The 25,521-nt window shown below is 38.0% G+C and overlaps 1 protein-coding gene across 1 annotated transcript; it reads right to left on the bottom strand.

The window, feature by feature from the left end:
• Positions 1–928: 928 nt before the first annotated feature.
• Positions 929–24,759, bottom strand: LOC131434790 (uncharacterized). Its single transcript, XM_058601935.1, has 7 exons — positions 24,659–24,759; positions 12,674–13,094; positions 5,639–5,779; positions 5,369–5,566; positions 5,107–5,307; positions 4,333–5,045; positions 929–4,269 (listed from the first exon to the last, which is right to left on the bottom strand). Exons 2-7 carry the CDS (start codon positions 12,776–12,778, stop codon positions 3,606–3,608), a joined length of 2,022 nt encoding a protein of 673 aa, XP_058457918.1. The 5' UTR covers positions 12,779–13,094; positions 24,659–24,759; the 3' UTR covers positions 929–3,605.
• Positions 24,760–25,521: the final 762 nt, after the last annotated feature.

The raw sequence follows: 25,521 nt of genomic DNA, 5'->3' as shown, positions 1-25,521 counted from the left end.
AAATGAGAAACTCACAGAAAAGATGAGCTTTTGGAAAAAGATACGCTCAGTTCTGTTTTTTTTTTGTTTCGATTATAGAGGTTTTAACCTTAAGGTCATTCACCTCTTCGGGCCAGAAAAACTTTCTGACCCTATGTGCGGGGTTGGGAATCGAACCCAGGCGGGCTGCGTGAAAGGCATCGACTTACCCATCGCGCTACACCCGTCCCCTGGGTTCTGTTCTGTTTTAGTGAATAGTTTTGAAGAATCATCCGAATTTACTCTATTCACATAAAACAGTGATTGCACAGTTAACCTTTTTTATATGAGAAAAGTAAGAAGTTTTCTCATACAAACAGGTTTTGGGAGACTCTTTTCAGAGAATGCCTTCTATCTTGTATTCTATTTGAGTTACGGTTATGAAGTTCTATGCAAATTTGTTTGAAATAACTTTCTACAAAATTTTATAGAAGATATCTAACCTTTATATTGAATCTGTGAGAAAATATTTTTATATCTCACTTCGAGAGAGATTAATCACATAATGCAAATCTTTTGAATATGGCGTTCAATTATTCTCATTATACTTTTCCGAAGATGCTATTTCCAAGATATTAGTTTTTATGGTGTTATTACTAAGGCGCATAGAATTGGGCTTTAACACAATCTTGATCTAGCTATGAACTTTGCGTACACCAACTCCCTTCTATGAATGCAGACTCCTGAAGTCCAAGCTTTTTGTATCGGAGGCGTTGTTTTCTACAATATGTTACTCACAAATAACATATCACTCAATAAGTCGTATGACAGACACACAGATGGCGCTGTGTTTCCCAACTCCATGTGATGTTTATAAAATACCAACTTCCAGAGTCAGAAAAAAGTGGCAATAATTTATGTGAAGTTACTTTTTTCTTATTCAAAACAATCGATTCAGCATAGTTTCGTGTGTTAGTTTATTCACGATATGTTATATCTAATCGTAAATTGAAATTGCGTGAGATAACTGAGGCCGTAAAGATGTCAGAAAACAGTTTGTTTGGAACATTTGATCACGAAAAAGCCTTTATCAAGGTGCCACGTTTACTCACAGACGATCAAATACAACAACGTGTAGATAATTTAGAACAGTGTTTGGTCATGTTTACAAACAATAATTTCTCGCGTCGATATGTAACAATGGATGAAACATGGATCCATCACTTCAAACCCGAATAAAAATGATTATCGTCTAAGTTGTCTGCAGCCCTTGAATCCCATCCGAAGCGTCCAAAAGCACTACAATCAACTGGGAAGGTTATGGTTTTAGTATTTTGGGATGCACATGGTATAATCTTCCTCAACTATCCATAGCCATAGCGTTGTTAGATTGTTGGAGTGCAAAAAGCAAAGAAAATCGACTTTAAATGTCGAAGAAAAAACCACTTTTTCACCAAGACACCGATTCACAAGTCGATGGCAACGCTCTTCCGTCGATTAGGTTTTTTCGTCATGTGTTTCACATGCAGGGTAGTTCAAATGGCAAAACTATTTCCTTAGATAAAAGCTAGCTACGGGTTCCAGTCCCGTCCCTGCGGTAGCTGTATGATGTTTTTCCTCGATCAAATTCAAAACTAGCTCAGGCGGCTCTACGTCTCAACATGACTTAAACAAATTAACGATGGTTAAAAAGAACGAATTATACTTCGAATTGTTTCCTCATCCACCGTATAGTCCAGATCTGTCTCCCAATGATTACTGGTTATTCACTGATCTAAAATAAAATGCTCGCCGGAAAGAAATTCAACTTAAATGAAGAAGCAACTGCTGAATTTGAAGCCTATTCAGAGGAAAAAGCCAAATCTTTCTACAAGCACGCTATGAGGAGCGTTGGAATGATTGTATTGCTCTTGAAGGAGATTGTATTGATGAATAAAATTGACTTTTTGCAAAACAAATGTTTTTCTTAGTTAGTCACACGACTTTTTGAGAGATGTGTTACGTTCATATTGTTTTGAAATGAACCGCATATGATAATGAAAATGAATATCAGATACTGGAAATCATCCAATTGGGAATCCGGAATAGAGGTGTCAAAAGTCAATGAATTTTTCATATTAAGTTCGAAACGTAAACGTGTAATCAAAACCCTTTTGAATTTCGTTGAATTCTAGCTTGGTGTTCTCTATACAACCGTTAATTTGACTTTCCTTCGAATAAGATAAGTTTGATTAAATTATTACGAATCATTTTGCTTATGTTGGTACTACCGCATGAACAACCGTATCACCACCAGAGCTAATAAAAGTCATTTTCAATGACTGAAAAAAAGACGAAAATGACAAGAAATTACTGTCACTCTCAGCTTCGTTTGCAAACTATGAGAACGAAATCCATGTCCAGTCAATCACATAAGCTGGACAGTAGTTTCAAAATTGTGTTTTTTCTTTCATTTGTCCTTTCAGTCATTTGCAGTTTTCAGTGAAAATCCCATAGTATGCAGTGTCGATATTCAACCAAAGCTGTGAGAATTGAAAACGACAGAAAAAGGTTTCACAATAAGTTTTAACTGTTGGTGCTCGAATTTGTAGTAGTTTTGGTTTCCAAAGAAGTTCTGGGATGTAATTAATTTGATTTGCCATATTTTAGTCACTTTTTATAGCCAAGCGTCACATATTTTCAATACATCGATGAAAGAATGAAAATTGAAATTCTGCCGTTGCTACCTGAAGACGTTAGTTTGGTTTCGTCTTGTTACAGAGGAAAGAGTGACGTTGGCAATTATGCTCTCTCATTTTTACGATGAGAAACGAAAATGCTTCGTGTCTCTTCGTTTGTTCTGGTGTCGGTCATTTACGAATGAGACAGTAAAACATTGAAAATGAGACTGCTGGAATGGTTTCTTTCATTGAGAATCCGTGACAATTTTAAGCCCTGATCAACACTGCTTAAACACAGAGAAATCGAATCAAAGAACCAAAAATTTCGACTTCAAGCCAATTGTATGAACTAAATTTAAAAAAATTCGAACAAAACAACTTCGCATAACTTTGAAAATTTGCCTTAAAACCCGTACAACTTTGAAAATTTGCACAAGAAATTTATGTAAAAGATAAAAAAGACTTCACTGTATCACCATTCGCGAATAACATTAATCAGTCAATGGACCGAGGAGTTAAATATGGGGTTGCCACTGATGTATGATTTACAAATGTTTTGGAAGACATTAAAAAAGATTCCAGCATTATAAATGTTCTTGGATGGTATTCGCATTCCTTTTGAAAGGTCACAACTTATTTTACCAGACAAAACAAAACCCAAACTGTTCAGTAGCCAAATTTTCTAGATCCTAGTTTCACCAGTTGAAACAAAAAATCGCAAACTGACATAACTAACTATGGCAACCCATCAGTTGCTTATTAGTGGAATTAGGATGATATTAAATATTTTTTTCTGTCTCTGCGCAGTCACAAACAGGACCGCGCTTGGGTAATATCGGTGTATATTTTCTTCTCAAGAGCAACCTAGGAGTATACCTTAATCGACAACGTAAAATATATAACCAATACACTTAACTGGCGCACTGTAAACTATCGAAGAATGACGCGCTAATTAATAAATAATCTCTAAACCTGTTCACTTTACTGTTAAATTATCTCTATAAAATTGTTGGCATTGTTACTACTACTCTGCTTCAATGTCTTCACCTCTTTCTCGAGCTTTTCCACTCGAGCTCGGTACTCCTCGTTCTGATTCTGGGACAGTTCGAACTGTTTTCGCAGGTCGTCGGTTTGCTTTTTCAACTCGAGAAAATGCCGTTCCAGTTCACTTAAGCTCATTGAGGAACCACTGCTACCGCTTAGTGCGGAATTCGAAACAATGTTACTTACCACCTGCGTCTGCGGCTGCTGCTGCCGTTGATGGCCACCACTTACCGTTGAAATCGGAACAATGCCACTGGTCTGTCTGGAGGCCACCACACCACTGGTGGCGACCGCTCCTTCCACCGATACCACCGTATCCTGGGGTATTTTAGTGGGAAGCTTTGAGATTATCTCCATACCGGTTGCTGTTCGCAGCCGTTTTACGCCGTCGGCCGAAGTGATTATGTGTCTGTTGTTGTTATTGCTATTGTTGCAATTGCTGCTACCAATATTATTAGCCGAGCTAAACTTCGAGATGGCATTCTCGGTGGAGAAAGACCCGCTGCCACCAGTTGACAGTCTGTTCTTGGCCATGACAATTTTTTTTATTGTTTTCGAACCATACGACGAAAGGTTTCCCGCTTGTCGATGCATTGCATGTGGTACTCTAGTATCAGGAAAAAAAAATTCAATTTATTTTCTGTTAACAATCGAAACATTAAACACTCACCTCATCGTGGCTGTAGAATGCACTGATTTCCTGTACTCCCCTGAGGGCAGCTTTTTCAGACCACCAACCTCTCCACCGCAAATCTGTTTAAATTCTTCCGCGGACAGTATCTTAATCACTTTGTTAGTTTTGATAGTTCCGCCGCCTGCCGCATGCCCGTGACCGACGGTTTGTCTTTGATGGCCATGGTACTGATGATGCTGTCCCGAAACACCATAGGGCGTCGTTGTCTTTTTGATAATTTTGATTGTTTTCTTAGTAGTCGGCACGGATGTCGAGTTTACCGGTGCTTGCACTCTAGTTTCATTCAGCGCAAACTTGCCCGCCTCCGATAGCACAATCTTTCGCCCACTTTGAATAGCCGATGTGATCAAACTGCTTCCCGAGTCATCCGATGGAATCATCGCTATTCCGTGTTCCTTCAGCATCTGAAGTGTATTGCTGTCAAGATTTTTGGGATCCTGTTCTGTGTTCTGTTCCAGGTTGATTATTGCATCACTAAGGCTATCTTCTTTCTCGATGAGATTGTCGGTGTCGTTGGTATTGGTGTCATGATGTTCCACTCCACCCTTCTGGGAGGATGACATGTTTGATACACTTTCATCATTGCTCAGGTCCATTGTAATGTTGTCTTCACTGTCGTCTGGCTGATTGACGCTACGTTCTTTATGCTGTTGAAGTTCATACATCAGGTTGTCGGTAGCTTCCTGTACCTGAAAATATCGATTCACCGTTGAAAAACCCACCAGGCAATCCTCATGCAAGATAGTTTACCTGTTCCCTACTAGCGGCACGCATCTGATTCGCTAGCAATAATATCCTAACCAATTCCACCTGTCCCGCTTCGGTGGCAATACTGATGGGCGATTTACCAAATTTGGACATCGCATTGGGATCGGCTCCATGCTGTAGCAACATTTCGACGATTTCGTCATGTCGTTTTTCTACGGCCCAGTGCAGGGCAGACATTTTAAGCTGTAAATAAGTTTCCATATATAACAACGTACAAAGCTTCTAAGAATTCTCATAACTCTACCATATCTTTTGCGTCAACTTCACACTTGCTGTTCAGCAGTAACTCCACTATTTCTATATTGCCCTGGTACACAGCAAAGTGCAACGGTGTTCGGTCCACCTTCGTTTTGCTATCCTTACTGATGCCAGCCCGCAGTAGAACCTTACAGGTGTCCACGTGATTGTATCGTGCTGCCAGGTGCAGTGGAGAGGTTCCCAGCTAAATTTTAAACAAAAAAAAACGCTCATAAATTAACGAATCGCAATGTCATATTTAAAAACCAAAATTTACCCAATCGGCCGTGAACGGTGCACCTCGGCTCATCAGTTCGTGAACCTTTTCCGTGTTACCGGTCTTGGCTGCTTGTAGCAGTGCTTTCCCTAGATCGGTGATGACTGTTTGAGGCTTTTGGATGCTTACGGAACCGTTCATCTGGGAAGGAAAAGAAGTATGATAATCAATTGATACAAGATTAGTATATGAGTAGAGAAAGAAATCGAAGCGAACATCAAATCCTTTGCTTACATCAAGCATACTTTTCCAAATACTAGCGTATTCAAAAAGTAAACGACGTTCGCTTATAATTCAAAATCGACAAATCGAAATGAGTTTTAACTCGTGCATTGTTCAGTTATTTCATGTCCTGTTTTGATTCAGTAGTCATTTGCCTATCTGTGCGCACAGTAAACAATTTCTGCGATGTTCATAAATTTGTAGGAAAATAAATGCACTACTCAAACCTATTTCATATCAATATAATTTACGGCATGACAAAATGACCCATACTTTCCGAATGTACCTTGTAGTATGGTTTTGGATCTTATACCGTGAGAAGTTTGGGACAATAATTTACACGGGGTTTCATACCATATAAGGTCGAATGCAACCGATCAACTTCTGCTGTTCGCATGTAGGGGACAGCGGGGCCAGTTACCGAACGACCGTTTGGAAGAGCAGTTCTTCTGAAAAGGCTATTGTGCGCAGTGGCGACATCTATAATGATTTTTGCGGAGCATTAGGTCATGTACCATGTACCGACGTAATTTTAGGTGTTTCTGTGTTGTCGTTTGTGCAGGAGCACGTTTTGCCTTTCTCATATAGAAAGGTTATGCAATCACTTCAAAAACCGACTAGTGAAAATTGGCCAAGTGTCTTATACCATTCTACTCAGTTCATCGAACTGAGCAATGTGTGTGTGTGTCAAATAATCTCACTAGGTTTTCTCGGAGATGGCTGAACCGATTTTGACAAACTTAGATTCAAATGAAAGGTCTTCCGGTCCCATACGGAATTCCTGAATTTCATCCGGATCCGACTTCCGGAATTATAGGGTAAAGTGTGTTCAATATTGTACACCGTCAGTTAAACCGGCGAAACAAAAAACGTAAAAATTTTTTTAAACTGGTCTCAAAACTACACAAATCGATAGTCATTATCAGTAGGCAACTAAACAAACCGATTCCGGCTATCCTGGTTCCCGGTATCCGGTTCCGGAAGTACCGGAAATAGTGGTCATATATACCAAAATGGATCTCGCTCACTTTTCGAGAAGAGTTTGTGTGTCATGTTAGTTGGTGGTCGTACGAAACGACTTTGATTACACCGGTTCTCGGGTTCCGGCGCCGGAAGTGCATATAATAGTGAACCCATTTCGTTTTTTTAAGGATGACTTACGCAATCAAAGCACTGTTTTATTCTGTATGTTATGCATAAACAATCTCTTGGTTTCTTTCAAAAATCGAAGAGAAAATTTTTGAATACAATACCACAATATTATATGTACATGAGAAAGGCAATTAATTATTCAAGAAGTACAATGGTAAGTTTACAAAACGGGCGTTAACGCTATCATCTTTCGTTTATCTCTAATTTAAATCAATTCTAATTACGATTTCAAGACGATTGCGAAATGACTTTCGGCGAAACGGCTTTCGACGAAATGGCTTTCGGCGAAATGACCCTGATCCAAAATATTGTATGCATCAAAAGCCATAAGCGCGAACACTGGTGGAGGAAAAGGTAGAAAGGAAACTGAAAAAGTTCACTAATGCGGTCGAAACTAACTCCAGAACAGTTAAATGTCTCAAAAACCAAAAAGGGGAGTTTTTTCACGTACTTACATAATAAAAATGATGCATACAGACTTTTTTAACTAATGAAAACGTTTATTGTTACAATTGATGTGTTTCACATATTTTTTTAAACTCGGTCAACCTACCCCGGGTTGGTTAGCCGATTTTTTTCTGCGCATTTGATTGTAAATAACTATTTTCCTGATTTTCATACAGAAATGGAAAAAAATCACACATGTGCTCAAAAGGTGTATCTTCATGACAGAGCATGGCGTTTATCAAAATGTCTAACCAGAAAGCGCAAAGAAATTCCGAAAGCGATACTCGGCCAACTAGCCCCGGTCTCCCCTGCTTCAGAAAGGCTTTTGCCACTCATAATTCAAATCGAGGTCACGTAGGTCCTCTACCAACTTAGACCTGATCTCAATAGCATAGAGAATAACCAATCTTAAGAGCGATCACGGCATTTTTGCAACACAATAAAGTAGTATTGTATTAGGTACAATTTACATACATTAAATTAATTATTGAAGATTATTTGGTAAAAGTCTCGACTTTCACGCCATCCATAAAACCTTGGTACAGTCGAATTTGCTACAATTTTCTCGATTATAAGACTCACTAGGTGTTTCATTTGCATCTTTTACTGTATACCTGGTCTTTACAAGTTCCCAATTTATCGTGATTCCAAAAGGTTTGGATTAGATGTCGTGCAGGGCAGGACAGTGAGCATGAATCCTCCTTGTCTTTGGGGACAAAATACAGCCTCATGCCATTTCAACACGATTTTAGAATTTATGGTGTGAAGCCTAAATCTCTGGAGGTATTCAATCTTGAAAATTTCATCATTGATGGTTCATGTTGTGGCGAAAATTTCGACTTACTCTCTAGCTTTTGTCATGACGAAACATCATGAAACGTCGACCTTTTTAGCAACATTACGTGTTGAGATGTTGAAAATTCAATAAAATTATCCTTAACCGAGTTTTGAACCAAGTGTCATATACCATTCGACTCAGTTGTCCAGTACGCAAACTGTCCCGGGCCTAACAAAGAAAAAGTCGATTTTTTTACCGCGATAACTTTTTTATTCTTGAGTATAATCTACATATACAGCCATACACTTGACCCATGCGTCCTCCAACATTTTGATGCCCTTTGAAGAAAAAGATTTGTCCAGGCCTTCAAAACAGGGCTCCGTTTCGGCAATGACCTCAGTATTTGACGACAATTTCTTTCCCTCCAGAAACCTTTTCAGGTTTGGAGATAAATAATAGTCGCTGGGGAACAGGTCTGGAGTATGCGTGGGATGGTGAGCTAATGCGTACCCACAAATCATTCAATTTTACCATTGATTTTATGCATGAATATGCTGGTGCGTCTTCTTACATAGCTGGATGAAAACTAGAATTCGTCTGACACGATCAGCTGTTATTTTTATCCGAATCGAACTTCCGGTTTGGGAGTAACAAAGTAAAATGTGTCAAGAAAATGAAAAAAATTCAATCGATTTTCTCAGGGAACGCTCACCGATTTTCTTCAACTTAGATTCAAATGAAAGGCCCTGTAGTCCCATAGTATGTTATTGAATTTCATCCGCATCCGTTTCCCGGTTCCAGAATAACGGGTACAATACAATTCCCTAGAACCTTGTCGCATTTCATCCACATATGATTTCCTGTTCCGGAATTACAGGCTAATGAGTATAAAAAATTTCAAGAGCTTATTTCTGTACATGATTTAGAAAACTCGAACAAAAAACTTTCAACTAGCCGTATTATTCCCAAACTGGATAGGTCTGGCTAGTTGATGGCCAAATACATTGACTTCTGGGAATACTGGATCATCGGTCCCGTTTTCGGAAGTACCGGAGTAGCTTATTCATATATTATTAGACTGCCCAAATTTTTGGGTCATTTGATTTTTGATTTCGCAAAGCGGTAATGCTCGGAAGTTTAAGCACCTCAAAAAAATCTCTGATGGTTGTGATCTCGAACACATTATATTGAAGGATAAATAAAACATCCGATTGACCTTCATAGATTTGTTTTAGTCATGTTGTTATATTCTAGTGTCTAAATGACTATTTTTTTTATCAAAAACTAGAAGTTTTGCAAATGTCGGTAAATTGTTTTAGCTGCGATTTCGTCTTTTTTCAATTTAAAGTAAAAAAAATTGCACCAAAATGTGCGTTTTGAGTTAAGGTTTGAAATAAAATTACTTAAAAAATATTGAAGAGAAGTTTTTTCCATTTTGGTTTTTTGATTGAAAAAATGTTTAACTTTTTTTACAGTGTAGTGTTTAATCGATTTCCTACAACTTCTTGGACACCATTTTTGTACAATTTATAGTTGCCGAGTTGTCATGATTTCAAGAAAGTGCATGCAAAAATACATATGCCCTTTTTAAAAAAGGGTCTTGAGTTGAATCGGTCTCTCCATCCGTGTCTCATAGTCTCAAACAAAACTCTCAAATTTCATCAGGATCTGACTTCCGGCTCCGGAATTAAAGGGTGAAATGTATTAAAAATTTTATACCGTCACTTAAAGCGGCGAAACAAAAAACGTAAATTCATTTCTAATCTGGCCTCGAAACAACTCCAATTGGTAGCTATTATCAGTAGACAACAAAATAAATCGATTTCGGCTTTGCTGGTTTCTGTTTTCCGATTCCGGAAGCACCGGAAATAGTGGTCATATATTCGAAAATAGACTCACTCACTTTTCTCAGCGATGGCTTGACCGATTTGCACAAAAAAAGTTAAAATGAAAGGTCTTATAGTCCCATATTGAATTCCTGAATTTCATCCGGATCCGTCATCCGGTTCCGGAATTACAGGGTGAAGATTGTTAAAATATTTATACCGCCACTAAAAGCGGCGAAGTAAAAAACGTAAAATAATTTCTAAGCTCGCCCCAAAACTATTCCATTCGGTAGTTATGGTCAGTAGACGGCCAAACAAATTAATTTCGGCCTTCCTAGTTTCCGGTTTTTGATCAACGAACAGAAAATTGCAACCATAGATTAAAAAACCTGTTTTAATCCACCTAGTAGTGTAATGATGCCTTTCTCATATCAATCATACTATCATATATAATAGTGTGGTATTCTTCAAACAATTTTCTTCGATTCCTAAAAAGAATAACCGAAATCGGTTTGTTTGACCGTCTATTGATAAAAACTATTAATTGGAGAAGATTTGAGGTCGATTTAGAAAACACCTAAGTTTATGAAAATCGGTCGCGCCATCTATGAGAAATCTTTCCTCTGGAAGTCGGATCCAAACAATATTCAGGAATTTTGTATGGGACTACAAGACCTTTCATTTGAACCCAAGGTTGTGAAAATCGGTTCAGCCATATCTGAGAAAACTTAGTGCACTTATTTTCACATTTTACCCCATAATTCCGGAACCGGAAGTCGGATTTTAATATTATTCAGGAATTTTGTATGGGACCACAAGACTTTTCATTTGAATCTAAGTTTGTTAAATTCGGTTCAGCCATCGCCGTGAAAAGTTAGTGCAAAAAAAAAAACGTTACATACATACATACGCACACACACACACACACACACACACACACACACACACACACACACACACACACACACACACACACACACACACACACACACACACACACACACACACACACACACACACACACACACACACACACACACACACACACACACACACACACACACACACACACACACACACACACACAGAGACAGACAGACAGACAGACAGACAGATAGACAGACAGACAGACAGACAGACAGACAGACAGACAGACAGACAGACAGACAGACAGACAGACAGACAGACAGACAGACAGACAGACAGACAGACAGACAGACAGACAGACAGACAGACAGACAGACAGACAGACAGACAGACAGACAGACAGACAGACAGACAGACAGACAGACAGACAGACAGACAGACAGACAGACAGACAGACAGACAGACAGACAGACAGACAGACAGACAGACAGACAGACAGACAGACAGACAGACAGACAGACAGACAGACAGACAGACAGACAGACAGACAGACAGACAGACAGACAGACAGACAGACAGACAGACAGACAGACAGACAGACAGACAGACAGACAGACAGACAGACAGACAGACAGACAGACAGACAGACAGACAGACAGACAGACAGACAGACAGACAGACAGACAGACAGACAGACAGACAGACAGACAGACAGACAGACAGACAGACAGACAGACAGACAGACAGACAGACAGACAGACAGACAGACAGACAGACAGACAGACAGACAGACAGACAGACAGACAGACAGACAGACAGACAGACAGACAGACAGACAGACAGACAGACAGACAGACAGACAGACAGACAGACAGACAGACAGACAGACAGACAGACAGACAGACAGACAGACAGACAGACAGACAGACAGACAGACAGACAGACAGACAGACAGACAGACAGACAGACAGACAGACAGACAGACAGACAGACAGACAGACAGACAGACAGACAGACAGACAGACAGACAGACAGAGAGAGAGAGAGAGAGAGAGAGAGAGAGCGATTTTGCGTACTCGACGAACTGAGTCGAATGGCATATGACACTCGGCCCTCCGGGTTGGCACGAGAAAGGCAGAATGGATCCCATTCCCTTTTCTCGAACTTTTTTTTACAAATTCTTTTTGGACACCATTTCCGAATTTATCTCAAGAAAGAGCATGCAAACATATGAGCGTTCTTTCTAGAAATCAGTCTTGAGTCAAATTGGTGTCTGCATCCGTGCAAAACGAATGTTTGGTAATACTGAAAAAGTGTGTAAAGTTTTTTCCGAATCGAAGCAGGTGAAGTATGGTGACTTTCTAAACATTTTTGGCAGTGCTCAAGTGTAAAATTTAAATGTTGTCAGTTCGATCAATTAATGCGCTCTATGGATTTGCTATGAAAGTACAGTCATCTAGCAAAAAAGCTGCTTCTTGAAAACCCACTAACCCGAATCTTGAACAGCAAACTGTTTGTAAGAAATCCTATGTCAAGCAACTTTTGGCTGACTCGACAGATTACTCATACTGCTCAAAGCCGTTGACTCCAACCAAGAGGAAACAGTATAGCGGAGTAAAAAAAATCAAGCTCAACTCGACGGAAATGAAACCACAGATACCCGCTCGCGCGCACAAACGCACGCACACACACATACATACGCGCCAACCGAAAACATGCAAGCAGCTAAAAAAAACAACTCACCATCCCAACTGGAACGAACTTCATATCCAGCATTTCCTCCGCGTCGCTGCTGTTCGCTATCACATCCGCTTTGACGACGCTGGCGAGCAGCTTCTCGGCAAACATCTTTCCTCTTCTCCGCACTGCCTCCGCTGCGGTCGAAGAAGTTCAGTTTCTCGCTGCTGATGTTGCGGCGTCCCTTCAAGGTAGATCGCGTCGATCCCGTCCCGACTCTGTTGCTGCTGATGCTCACCTTCCTCCTCCTCCGCCTTCTCCTCCTCGTTCTCCTCCTTCGTTTCCTCTGCTGCCGTTGACGATTTCCGCCTTCGCCTGTTGATCTTCGTTTTCGTTGTCGGTTGCGGTGCTGCTGCGGCTGCTGACTCGGTTGCTACTTTCACCGGTGGCCAAGATGGAATTCGCGAAACAAAACAACTCAAGTAGTCTGAAACGAGACACAGAGAGTGAGAGAAAGAAGTAAGAAAAACAAAAATGAAATTAAAACGCCGCACAGTGCAAAAATATGCAGCAGTACAGCGGAAAGAAATGAAATAAAGGGAAATTATTGAAATGCGATGCAAAATGGAAAATCGAATCGATGAGCGCGGCTCGAGGGAATGAATCCGAATGCGATCGGATTGGTTGCTGATTGCTCGCCGGTGTCTGGTGTTGGATGTAGTTTCCTAACGTCGATCGAGACAGAGACCGGCTGTGACCCAGGTCAAACGGATTTGAGGGCATTTGTTCGTTCAATTGCTGTCCATAATTGCAAAATCGTTCACATTTTGACAGATTTTTTTTATTTTTATTACACAGTGGTGCATTTAAAATAAGCGATACATTCGCCAAATTTTCAAAGGTTTATTCAAATTTTGTTTTTTTTTTGTAGTCTCCTAAGGCAATAGAATACGAAAGTGGTAAATTTTTGTCTGGGTATATAAATCAACGAGTTCTAAAAAATAACTATCGATCACCGAGAGTTGATAATGTCAGAGACACATCTACGATGAATTTCATTTTCTAACTCTTAATGATGGTTTGTTGTTCAAGGAAAATGAAGAAATATCGACTTACAACATACTGGTTACTGAGTAAAAAGTTTTACATTGAAAATATCCCAAAAATTATCTAGTTTTCTAATCTTGAAAAAGCATTCAACTTTTGTTTTCTGTGTATACTTTCTTGGAGTGCTCAACCGATTTGGGAATCAAGCATGCAAAAGTGCAGTCTTGAGTGGAATTGGTATTTTCATCCGTGCAAAATAAACAATAAACGGTTTTTAGGGGTTAACCTAAGTGTTTTGCTTAGGACACATAACCGTTTTTACTTTTCGTTACGTTTCGTCTTAGACTCGTCGGCGCAGAGCAATTAAAATTTAACTGCTTAGTGCAAACTTAAACAGTTCAACTGGAAGCGCTAAGCAGACGAAAAGTTAATGCTATTTGCCAAACACTTTTTAAATTGACACCGAAGTGCCATGTCTTTGCTGACGTGCCGAACGAAAACGTTAGTTTCGGCTAACAAACGTAAACAAAAGTAGTTAACCCCTAAATGACCATACCTGAATCGGCCAGTATCACCCGAAAATACGTTTTCGCTCGGCATGTCAGCAAAGACGATGCCAATTGGAAGTTTTTTTGCAAATAGCATAACCTTACGTTTGCTTAGCAATTCAAGTTGAACTGTTTAAGTTGGCACAAAACAGTTCAATTTGAACTGCTCTGCACTGACGAGTCTAAGACGAAACGCAAAGAAAAGTAATAAACGGTTTGCCATACTGAAGACGTGAGCAAAGTTTAATCTAAATCGAGGTAAGTGAAGCCGATGACTTTTTGACCCATTTCTGGAATTGCTCAATCCCTATGTTGTTTATCGGCAAAAAATAAGCAGCGAGTATAAACATGACTGCATTTTTGCCTTTCTCATATAGAAAGGCTATGCAATCGCTGTGAAAACCGATCTTACAACCAAGGCCCGGAGGGCCAAGTTTCATATACCATTCGACTCAGTTCGTCGAGATGACAAAATGTTTGTCTGTCTGTGTATATATGTGTGTGTATGCAACAAAAAAAATGTCACTCAATTTTCTCAGAGATGGCTGAACCGATTTTCACAAACTCAGATTCAAATGAAAGGTCTTATAGCCTCATACAATCTTCTTGAATGAATTTCAGTGGGTTCCGACTTCCGGTTCCGGAATTACAAGGAAATATGTGTAAATTTATCAAAAAATGCGCACTCAATTTTCTCGGGAATTTCTTAACCGATTTTCACAAACTAAAATGCAAATAAAAGGTCTTAAAATTCTTTAAAAAGTCTCCGAAAAGTTGATCCAGATCTAACTTCCGGTTCCGGTATTACAGTGCGATTAGTGAAAATTTTCAATTTCATGAGTATTTTTTCACAAGCGATGACGAAACGAGGTGCACATTCGTATAAAAATTGCTGTTAAATTCATCTAGTTGACAGATCTTGTTAGTTAGTGAATATATAAAACTACTTTGGGACTACTAGTACCCGGTTTCCGCTTCCGAAAGCACCGATAATAGAGAAGAAAAGCTCCGAAAACGGAACTCATTTCGATTTCTTAGCACAGGATGAATCAATTTTCTTGAATCATGATTCAAATTCAAGCTCTCATTGTCTTCAAATATACTGTGCAATTTCATCCAGATCTGACTTCCGGTTCCGAAATTATAGGGTGATGAGTGTCAAAACATTCAAACCGTAATTCAAAATGACGATGCAAAATTAGTACGCGGCTGTACGTGCGACTTTGCTCCGTTCGCAACGTGCTTTGTTCAATTTCTTGTAGCGTGCAGGGTTGCCACATGAAAATTTATATTTTTCAGGTGAAAAAGTACGGGTATGTAATGTCAGAGACATAACTGAATGTCGTGAATACGAATATGGCACGCTTTATTTATGCTTCCGAATTCGAATTGGTAGTTGATCGATTGTTTGAATTGTGCAACTTTTCCTTCTTTCATTACTAGAATTTTAAACGATGCGTCTAGACTAAATTACAGATTAGTTTAAAACATTCTGAATCGCAATTAAATATTATGAAATACGCAGTATGGTTCTTTATAATAAAATAATGGTGGCTCTGAAAAGAACTTTTTATGAATGCGTTCGTGATGGAGAGTGACGAGTTGAGTTAGTTCAGCACGCAGACTCTGAATTCTAAACCCATATTCCAGAACTAAGCTCTGAAACTTGAAGACGATTTTTCGCCATGACTACCAAAATGGGTTGCATAGAGTACAGTAAAGTAAAATTCCGCATAATTCTTTAGGAGTATTATTATGGTTCTAAAAAGAACCGAATAGAAGAAGTCTGGAATAAAGAGCTGGACCCTGAGTTCAATTAAATTTAGATTTTTTCGGTTTTTTAACGATATCAAACTAACTGGAGATTATAAGAGGAGAAAGAATATGAAATCATAGAGCCATAGTACTCAAGGAAGAGCAAGGATGTGAAGAATAAAGTGCGGAAAAGTGAGACGTGACAAGGGTCATTTAAGTAAGCAGAAGGCTTCTCGTATCTAAACTTTTACCTTCTACCAGAGGAGTCGAACTTAGGCATCTTAGCGATACGAGTTGTCCGAGTCTCTGATATGTCAGAAAGTAAAGGCAAAGGTTGTTTGCCATTTACTATCCGAACCGGTAAATGGCAAACAACCTTTGCCTTTACTTTCTGACATATCAGAGACTCGGACAACTCGTATCGCTAAGATGCCTAAGTTCGACTCCTCTGGTAGAAGGTAAAAGTTTAGATACGAGAAGCCTTCTGCTTACTTAAATGACCCTTGTCACGTCTCACTTTTCCGCACTTTATTCTTCACATCCTTGCTCTTCCTTGAGTACTATGGCTCTATGATTTCATATTCTTTCTCCTCTTATAATCTCCAGTTAGTTTGATATCGTTAAAAAACCGAAAAAAGTAAAAATTTCAGACTGACCAGAAGTCGTAAATAAAAAAGTAAAAATTAAATTTAGAACCAATAACAGGCTCAGAATCCAGTTTTAATTCTAGAACTGCAATTTCGAAACTCGAATCAGTTCCGGAATACAGTTCCAGAATCCAGTTTCAGAACGCAGGCTCTGAATTCTAAACCTGTATTGCGGAACTGAAATCTGAAACTTGAACTTATCGTTACGACTACCGAAAAGCAAATGATTCGCGACCTGAGCATTTGAGGTTTTAAATACGCAGAAGGTGCTCTCTCCGTCGCTGCTGGTTGATGGTTTAACTCTCACGACGTCTGCTTCCATCGAACGCACGAAAAGAAATGATCGATTTGCACCACGGTTCCCCTTTTATACGCATTCATTTGAAGATATGTGCCTGACTACCACAAAATCATCGTCCTTGCACAAAAAACCCAAGCGAAAGTAAAGAGTTTTCCGCATTGTTGTCAAATTTTGAGAAAACTTAATTTTTGAGTTGTTTGTGGTTATCTCACACTGTTCAAAATATTACCCTAAATTCCTGATCATATTTTTGATGAAATGGTGAAAGAATTATGTTGCTACCATTAATGCAAGTCGAGATATTCACGATTAAGTTCTGCCCATTCTTCCATATGGCTAATTTTGAAAAGGCACCCCATAGTAAAGTAAGTCGTATTCACGACAAAAAATGTAAATTTCCATTTTTTTTATTCAATTTATACCTACTTGTTAGCGTTATTACAGGATCATGATAACGATGTTTTTCTATAAACGTACACTTATTGCCTTTCTCATATAGAAAGTTTATGCAATCACTTGGAAAATTGACAAATGAAAATTGGCCCCGAGGGGTAAGTGTTCTATATCATTCGCAACAGTTCATCGAGCTGCGCAATGTATGTGTCTGTGCGTGTATGTGTGTGAGTATGTGACAAATAATGTCAATCATAAAATAACAAATCTTGTAGTCCCATAGGTTGCTATTGAATTTCATCAAGCTTTCATAGGGTAAAGTGTGTTCAAAATTCCACACAGTCATTTGGAGTGACGATGCAAACATGGGTAAAATTCGTTTAGATTTGGCTTAAAACTGATCCAATTTGTAGGCTATATTCGTTACTTACTAAATGAACCGACCTAGGCTATACTGGTTCCAAGTTCCCGGTTCCAGACGTACCGAAAATAGTTTAAAACGATACTCACTCAATTTTCTCAGAGATGATTTGATCGATTTCCACAAACAGGCTCAAATAAAAATTCTTATATTCATAGGTTGCTGTTTAATTTCATCCGGGTCCGACTTCCGGTTCCAGAACTATAGGGTAAAATGTGTTTAATCATTAAGTGCGACGATGCAAAATTCTTATTAACTTGGCATAACAGTTTACCAATTGAAAAGGTTAATGTTGATTTATACCCAAAGAAAGTTTATTTTATTCTAGGTTGAAAGAAAAATTCTTCACAGAATCTTCTAGTAATATTTTTGAAAATATAAGAAACATGAGAAAGGCATCATTACACCACTAGGTGGATTAAAGAAAGTTTTTAGCTTAGTTCTACGTAGTTGCTATAGGAAATCGATTTAATTTTAATTAGAAGCAGAACTGAACATTAATTTAGAGACATTTTCAAATTATACTAACGGATTGCGATTGGAAACCATTCAAAGGTTGATTTTTTTGCTGGCATCACTGTTTTTGACAGATCACGCATGAATCGTGTCTTGTGCCATTGTCGTCAAACTTGTTCAATTTGCTTTAAAAATAATTCATGAATCGTCGTTTGGTCTATAATTTATCACGAATGGACGCTGGCAAAGTTAAAGGAAGATCTACTTTTTTATAGAAAAATTGTGTTAAGCGACGAAGCTTATTTCTGGTTGAATGGATACGTCAACAAGCAAAATTGACGCATCTGAAGTGAAGATCAGCCAGAAGCATTACAAGAGCTACCAATGCATTCCAAAAAAGTCACTGTTCGGTATAAATTATGGGCCGTGAAGTACCGGGATTCGTGAAATATCGGTCAATATGTTGGAGTTTGCCAAAATTGGGTCTAGCGCATATACATGAAATCATCGTCAAACATTATATTATATTGATCGTTCTATCGATGCCAATAATTTTTATTTTTTTGAAAATCAAATCTTATACCTCTTAAAAAATCATCCTTTCTGTTTTTTTTTTGCTCACTTCAACACAATCGCCTAAAAACAAGAGATGATTTTGTTCAAATTGCACACCACTTAGATCAATCCTTAGTGTGAAAAATTCTAGCCTATGGTTTAAAAAATGAAAAAAAATAATTTTAGCAATTGAAAAATGGAAAAAGGCGAGTGGGTATTGTCAGAGACAAAACCGGATTGACGTAAATACGAATAGTTTCCTCTAATTTATTGCAGATGTAACGAACAATAAAATATCCGACACCATTTGCATATCATGAAGTCACCAAAACGCATTCGAATTAATGCATACAATGCATTCTTCTCGAACGCAAAGCAGCTGTATGTTGGCTTTATTTGCGCTCGTTTGGTGCGAAGTTCACACTGCAAACGATTCACAAACTAACATTTAATTCCTTGGTTCGGTAATTTTTTTGACGCAAACTTTCGGTAATCAAATCATTTTACAAAAGTTACTAAAACTATCAATAAGTGCCTTTTCATTGACCAAACGAAAAAAAATCTTGGATTCTTCGAATGAATTCGAATGGCAGAAAATAATTTCATATTAATTGTCCACTTGCTGCCAACACATATCGTTCGAGGGTGTTCTGGAAGGCGCTCATAATTCCAGTCAACCGGGACATTTTGTTTCTAAACCATAGCCACGACTGATTCAAATTTTCTTCAATTTATGCTATTTTTTTTTAAATCCGAAAATCCATTCAAATCCAGTATTTTAACCTAAGGAAAACAAACACAAAAAAAATACCGAGCCGTTGGTTAGATCCATTTGGTTTACAGTTTACGGAAGTTGTTTGGGGAATTAGGCAATTACCGAACTGATTTAGCTGTTGAAAATTCGGTAAAAAATTACCGAGTTCTGCGAAATTTTCTAAATGTGCATCAAACTGAATATTTTCACTTCCAATTTGCACATTTTAACAGTAGAATAATTCTTATAGCTCCTTTGTAAACATTTATAGCCTTTAGAAGGGTTGATTTGTCAAATTTCCTCCATCGTTGTTCGCTACGTTGGTGTATTTTGCTCCAATGCAAACGACCAGCCCTCCTTAAAGGGAGTTTTAGGACTCCTACAGACCCCTAAATGGGAGAAAAAATTGGATTCTTGTCTGTGAAGCTTTAAAAAAACCTTTTATATTTGCCTTTTTAATATAGAAAGGTTATGTAATCACTTGAAAAACCGACTAGTAAAATAGTCATATACCATTCGATTCGACTCAGTTCATCGAGCTGAGCAATGTCTGTGTGTGTCAAATAATCTCACTAGGTTTTCTCGGAGATGGCTGCATCGATTTAGACAAACTTAGATTCAAATGAAAGGTCTCACGGTCCCATACGAAATTCCTGATTTTTCATCCCGATCCGACTTCCGGTTCCGGAGTTATAGGGTGTTAAATATTAAGCACCGTCACTTGAACCGGCGAAACAAAAACCATAAAAACATTTTCTAAACTGGACTCAAAACCGATATTCCCGATCTTAGGGTCAAATGAAAGGTCTTATGGTTCTACCAAAAATTACTGCAAATTTTAGGATGCAACAAAAATTTAAATCGTCGTTTAAAATACGATGGCAAAATTGTATAAAATCTTCAAAATTTGAAAAGTAGAGTTTATACGTCATGTTAGTTGGTTGGCGTACGAACCGACTGTGATTATATCGGTTCTCGGGTTCTTCGTTTTCGTATGGATGGCCTAATCGATCAGAGAACTTTTTCATTATCCATGTTATGCTAGTTAATGCACAAACAATCTCTTGATTTCTTTCAAAAATCGAAAAGAAACATTTTGAATAGAACACCACAGTATTATATATGAGAAAGGCATCATTACATCACTAGGTGGATTAAACCAGGTTTTTTTTCTTTATTTTAGTTCAGAACAGAGCCTCAGGTACTACGAATAAAATTATGTATGGTTTTTTGGTTTCAGATGAACAAAATAACCTTAATCATGGCAGCAGTGGAGCACCTCTTTTTATACGTATTTCTATTAATCGGTGTATCTCCGAAAACATTTTGTGTAATCACTTCGAAAATTTCAAATGTATTTAAAAAACTACAAGGATCAGCCCCATGGGGTTGTTCGAGCCATGGATGTGGACAACCAAAATTATAAATTATGCAATTATATCTTTGTACATACTTGCGATACGATTTTGATATTTAAGCTTATGTTCAAGTTTTGTATGCAAACAGTAATTTTAATAGCATCTAGTTTCTACCATTCTGCGATTACGGTTGAAGCGATAAACTTTTTCTCATTATCAATCGAGTTCATCTTATATAAATTAGAAAAATAATCTTAAGCACTAAAATTTATCCTGGGAAAGTTGCACATTTCACAGGCGAAACGACATAACATAGAATTTCATCCGAGCTTGCATGACACAAGATCAGAGCATACCAATTAAAGCTTCAAATCGTTTTATGGCACTTTTTGTCTTGCTGTCTAGCAACAACCTACCTCTAGCATGCAACGCGTAGGACTGAAACGTTAGCAATAATTTCGCTTCTATTTATAGATTCGCGTGCTTCCAACAGCTTTGCTTTTGCATCGATTGACCAATCAGAGCGATGCTTTTCCTTTGGTACATTGCTTACTCCTTCAAAACCGTCGTCTATGGTAGGGAAATCCGGTATGCCGGAGATTTTTAGCAGACAAAATAGGACATTGCTCGCTACTAATCAAAAGTTCAATCATTTATAATTGAAAATACGTGGCTTGATACATTCAAATAGAATCTTAGAAATATTTCCAATCAAATAATGAAATAATATTAATAATTGATACAACATATACTGATCTGTAAGTGTTTTAAACCTGACCACATTTCTACGAGTATTTTTCCTTGAGTTTCTGGTTTGCACCCCTATATAGAAAATAAAGATGTGTTCCACATCAAAAGTAATAAATACAACAAATATTTTGCTTCAACGGGTTTTGAAAAAACAAGTCCCGAAAATAAGCTTAAAAACCATACGTCACACTAGCTGACCTGGATCTTCGGCTCTTGAAGAGCTAGTTCTAAACGAGAAGAAATGTGTGCATTATATTTTTTATCGTGACGTCACAAATGAACAAAAATTCATCTTTGACCGTTCAGCGGTACTGTTTACAAACAAGCTTAAACAAAATCGAGGAACACATATCAAACAATCATCTTTCACTTCACAACTAGCCACTTTTAGGGTTTTTTGGCCCACTTTAGGATTTATTTTATTTTGGCCCACCTTGTAAAAATATCCACCGAATGCTGTAATATATTTGAAAAATCCTTCTGTAGCCGGTAAGTTAATGTAATTAACTTCAAATTGATGCAACATGGGTTACTTAACATTGGTTAAATCCATAAAGTTTGTTAGGTGGGCCAAAATATATGAAGTGGCTAAAACACCTCTGTTACCCAATTTAATAAATCTCTGAAACGAACCGTATCAAATCGTTAACAAATGTTTTGAAGCCCTATTTAGGCGATATGTTTCCGAAAATCCGCTTTCGTTCGACACGTCAGTTTAGACATGTCACTTCGGTGCTAAACAAAAAGTGTGCACTGTGCACTGCTATGCACCGATGAGTCTAAGACGAAACGTGAAAAAAATTCAATGATAAATAATTTCACAGTGCATTGTTTTTTTGGGCAAATCAATGATTCAATTTCGACCAGACCTGAAAAAAATCATCATTTTTCAAGCATTATTCGAACAACATTTGCTGATTATTCCGTGGAAAAATATTGAGAAATAAGTCGGTAAAGAGGTATTTTTGAGGACACTTCTTAAAAATCATGATTTGCGGTGTCCACTGTATCTCAGCGCAGACAAATCAGAAATGAACAAATGAACGCAGCATAGTTAGAATAGAAATTTTTCTAGACCCCAACGTTTCAGTTTGATTTTTTTTTATAATTTTTTAAATTTTTGGTTATTGTTCAAAGTGAAAACTACGATTTTTCACGAAAAAATTCGCCATTTTGTAGCTGTTAAACCTATATTTTTTTTTCTATTTAGAAAGTGTGTGCAAAATTTGAAAAAAAATTGTGCAGTAGTTTTTGAATGACGATGGACAAGGACTTTCAAAACCTGCTTTCGAGAAAAAAGCGTTTAAAGTATTTTGTCTATAAAATCAATTGAAAAAATTTATTGCTCCAGAGAGCCCGTAGGGTCTAACACTTTCAAAAAATCATATTTTTAAAACTGAAAAATATGAACATGTTTTATTATTGGATGTAAAACTGAACTTCCTTCAAATGTTTTTATTTCACTTTCAAAATTTAAAACTAGTTTGTAACAGTAGTTGCGTGCGACCGACCGTTGTCGTGATTGAAAAGTACAGTTTCCCGCATTTAACGAATCAATAGGGTCGATATAATGGCCCTACGGCGGTCTCGAGAACAGTTCGTAAGGTACAATTTGTGTCAGAAGAAAGTGAACGAATTTTTTTCTTCAGGTTTACAGATAACCGACACAACGCATTTTTTTATCCGCGCTCAATTCGGAAAATAAACAATGATTAATTTCAAATATATTATCAAACTTTTGGTTTCGAGAATGTTGTCATGCTGTTTTTTAACTAACTGAAACAATCTGAGCAAATTTGTTTCAAAAATCAGCCCAAATTCGTGTCAGAAATTACCCTAATGAAACAAACATCTTTTAATAAAACTGTTTGGATGACAAGAGAAATGCTGTATCACACCATTAGCTGAATTAAGTAGAGGTTTTTTTTGTATTTGTCGTGCCGAAGGATGCAGTAAGTATCCAATCCCCTGGCAAGATGGACCGTGAGCGGACTCAGCCGTCCTTATAGTGACACTACAAAGGAAAAAAAATCCAATCCCGCTGTATAGGATAGGACAGGACAATGTGTCGTTGATCTATGAGAAACTCTCAAAATAGCTGAGTTTTAAAGGAAACAAGCTTCTGCTCAATTTCAGCTTTGGTTGTCAGAAAACAAAACAATCGCACAAATCATGATTCGAAAATACTTTGTGATCTGATTCAATTCTAAATGCTCATGAGGAGCATTTATTAGGTATCTGATAACAAAGTGACAACCAATAATAAACTTTCACCAAACAATGACAATGTCTTGGTGGGGTGCTCACCCGGGAGATCTAATAAGATTCTACTAGACAATACATCCATTTAAATAACTTCCTCCGTATAAACCGTTCTAGAATAGGAATTCAAAAGTATTGGTTTTTGTATTTTGGAAAGTTTTTGACCTCTCTTCATTCTACCGTCTAGAACTGATACCATAGACAGCCAATAGCGTCCAGATCCTCAAATCATTTTAGATAGCGTTGAAATATGCTACCTAAAACAGACTCACGGTTTCCTGTTCAGAATAATTCTAAAAAATACATTGCACATCCCAAACACGAAAACTAAGAATCATATTCGGTTCAATATTCTTATTAAACGGTTCAGTGACATTGGAAACCTCTTTTCCCGAAGGCGAACACCACCGATTATAACCTATTTCAGGTGCTTTTTTCTTCAAGGATATTCCACTTCCGGACTTCACATTTTCAATGGTCACCGTCGGGGCTTCCTTCACAAACAGTTTACCATGACACAATTGCGATCAACGCTTTGCCAACGGAGCACACAGTCACATCCACTAGCGAACAAAAAGCAACGAAATTCCTTCGGAATAATTTCTCCATCTTGAACACTCGTTTGTCGTACACACACAGCCACTGGGACATTCCGCTTCCGTTCAAGCACGAAACGGAAGTGGGTTTCAACGTAAATTTGGCACTGTCCGGTTCGGTTACCAACCCATCACTATCGGGAAGTAATGCACCGACTTTCCATTCACACGTTTGTTTTGGTTTGAACCGATTCCGAACGATATTTACCAATAATAAAGCGATTTACTGCGGACTTCTCAATTTTGGCGTTCATTGAAGACTTTTATTTTGGATTGAAACTGACGGGGAATATTTTGACAGCGATGCTGCAGTGTCGCGTTCACTGATTCAGTCTGGCAGCAAGGTTTGTTGAGCAATGCGGTAAACTGATTTTCGTATCGCGTACCGTCGGAGCTTTTTTAGTACACCACCGCTGGTCACGAAGCTTTCCAGAGCCAAATTTCAACAATTCGTGATATCAAAACTAGATGCTTACAGCAATTTGTTTTTTAGTCCGTTAAGACGTAGAGTTAGACGTTAGTCTTTGTTAAGACGACTTGAGCTAGTTTCAAATATAATCAGTATCTAACGGAGAAGCAGATTGGAAAATTGACATGCGAATGCAATCATGTAATGAAAACCAAAACAATGTTACCACAGAGACGGGACTCGAACTCGTAGCAACTTCTAACCGGGGAAATTGTTTTACCAATTAAACTACCCTGCATATGAAATCACATGAAGAGAAAATCCAATCGACTAGACGGAAAACAGGCATGCTTCGCTGCACCTGGTTACTACGGCAGTTCAAGGTTCGAGTCCCATCTATGCGGTAACATTTTCGCGATTTTCATTACATGATTGCATTCGTATGTCAATTTTCCAACCCCGTTAGATACTGATCATATTTGAATCTTTTAATTGTTTCTTTACGTTTCTTCGATTCAGTAGTACATTAATAGCTCGTGCAAACTTGCAGCCCTACACAGACGTAAAGTTTAGCTTTAGTAATGACATTGTTGCGCAATCCTACCGACAACGATTTTTCTTTTTCAAATTGCTGGATTATCAGTATCAGAACTGATAAAAGT

This window comes from Malaya genurostris, chromosome 3 (genome assembly GCF_030247185.1).
Source record: "Malaya genurostris strain Urasoe2022 chromosome 3, Malgen_1.1, whole genome shotgun sequence".
Taxonomy (NCBI): domain Eukaryota; kingdom Metazoa; phylum Arthropoda; class Insecta; order Diptera; family Culicidae; genus Malaya; species Malaya genurostris.
This window is presented reverse-complemented; position numbering and strand designations above follow the sequence as displayed.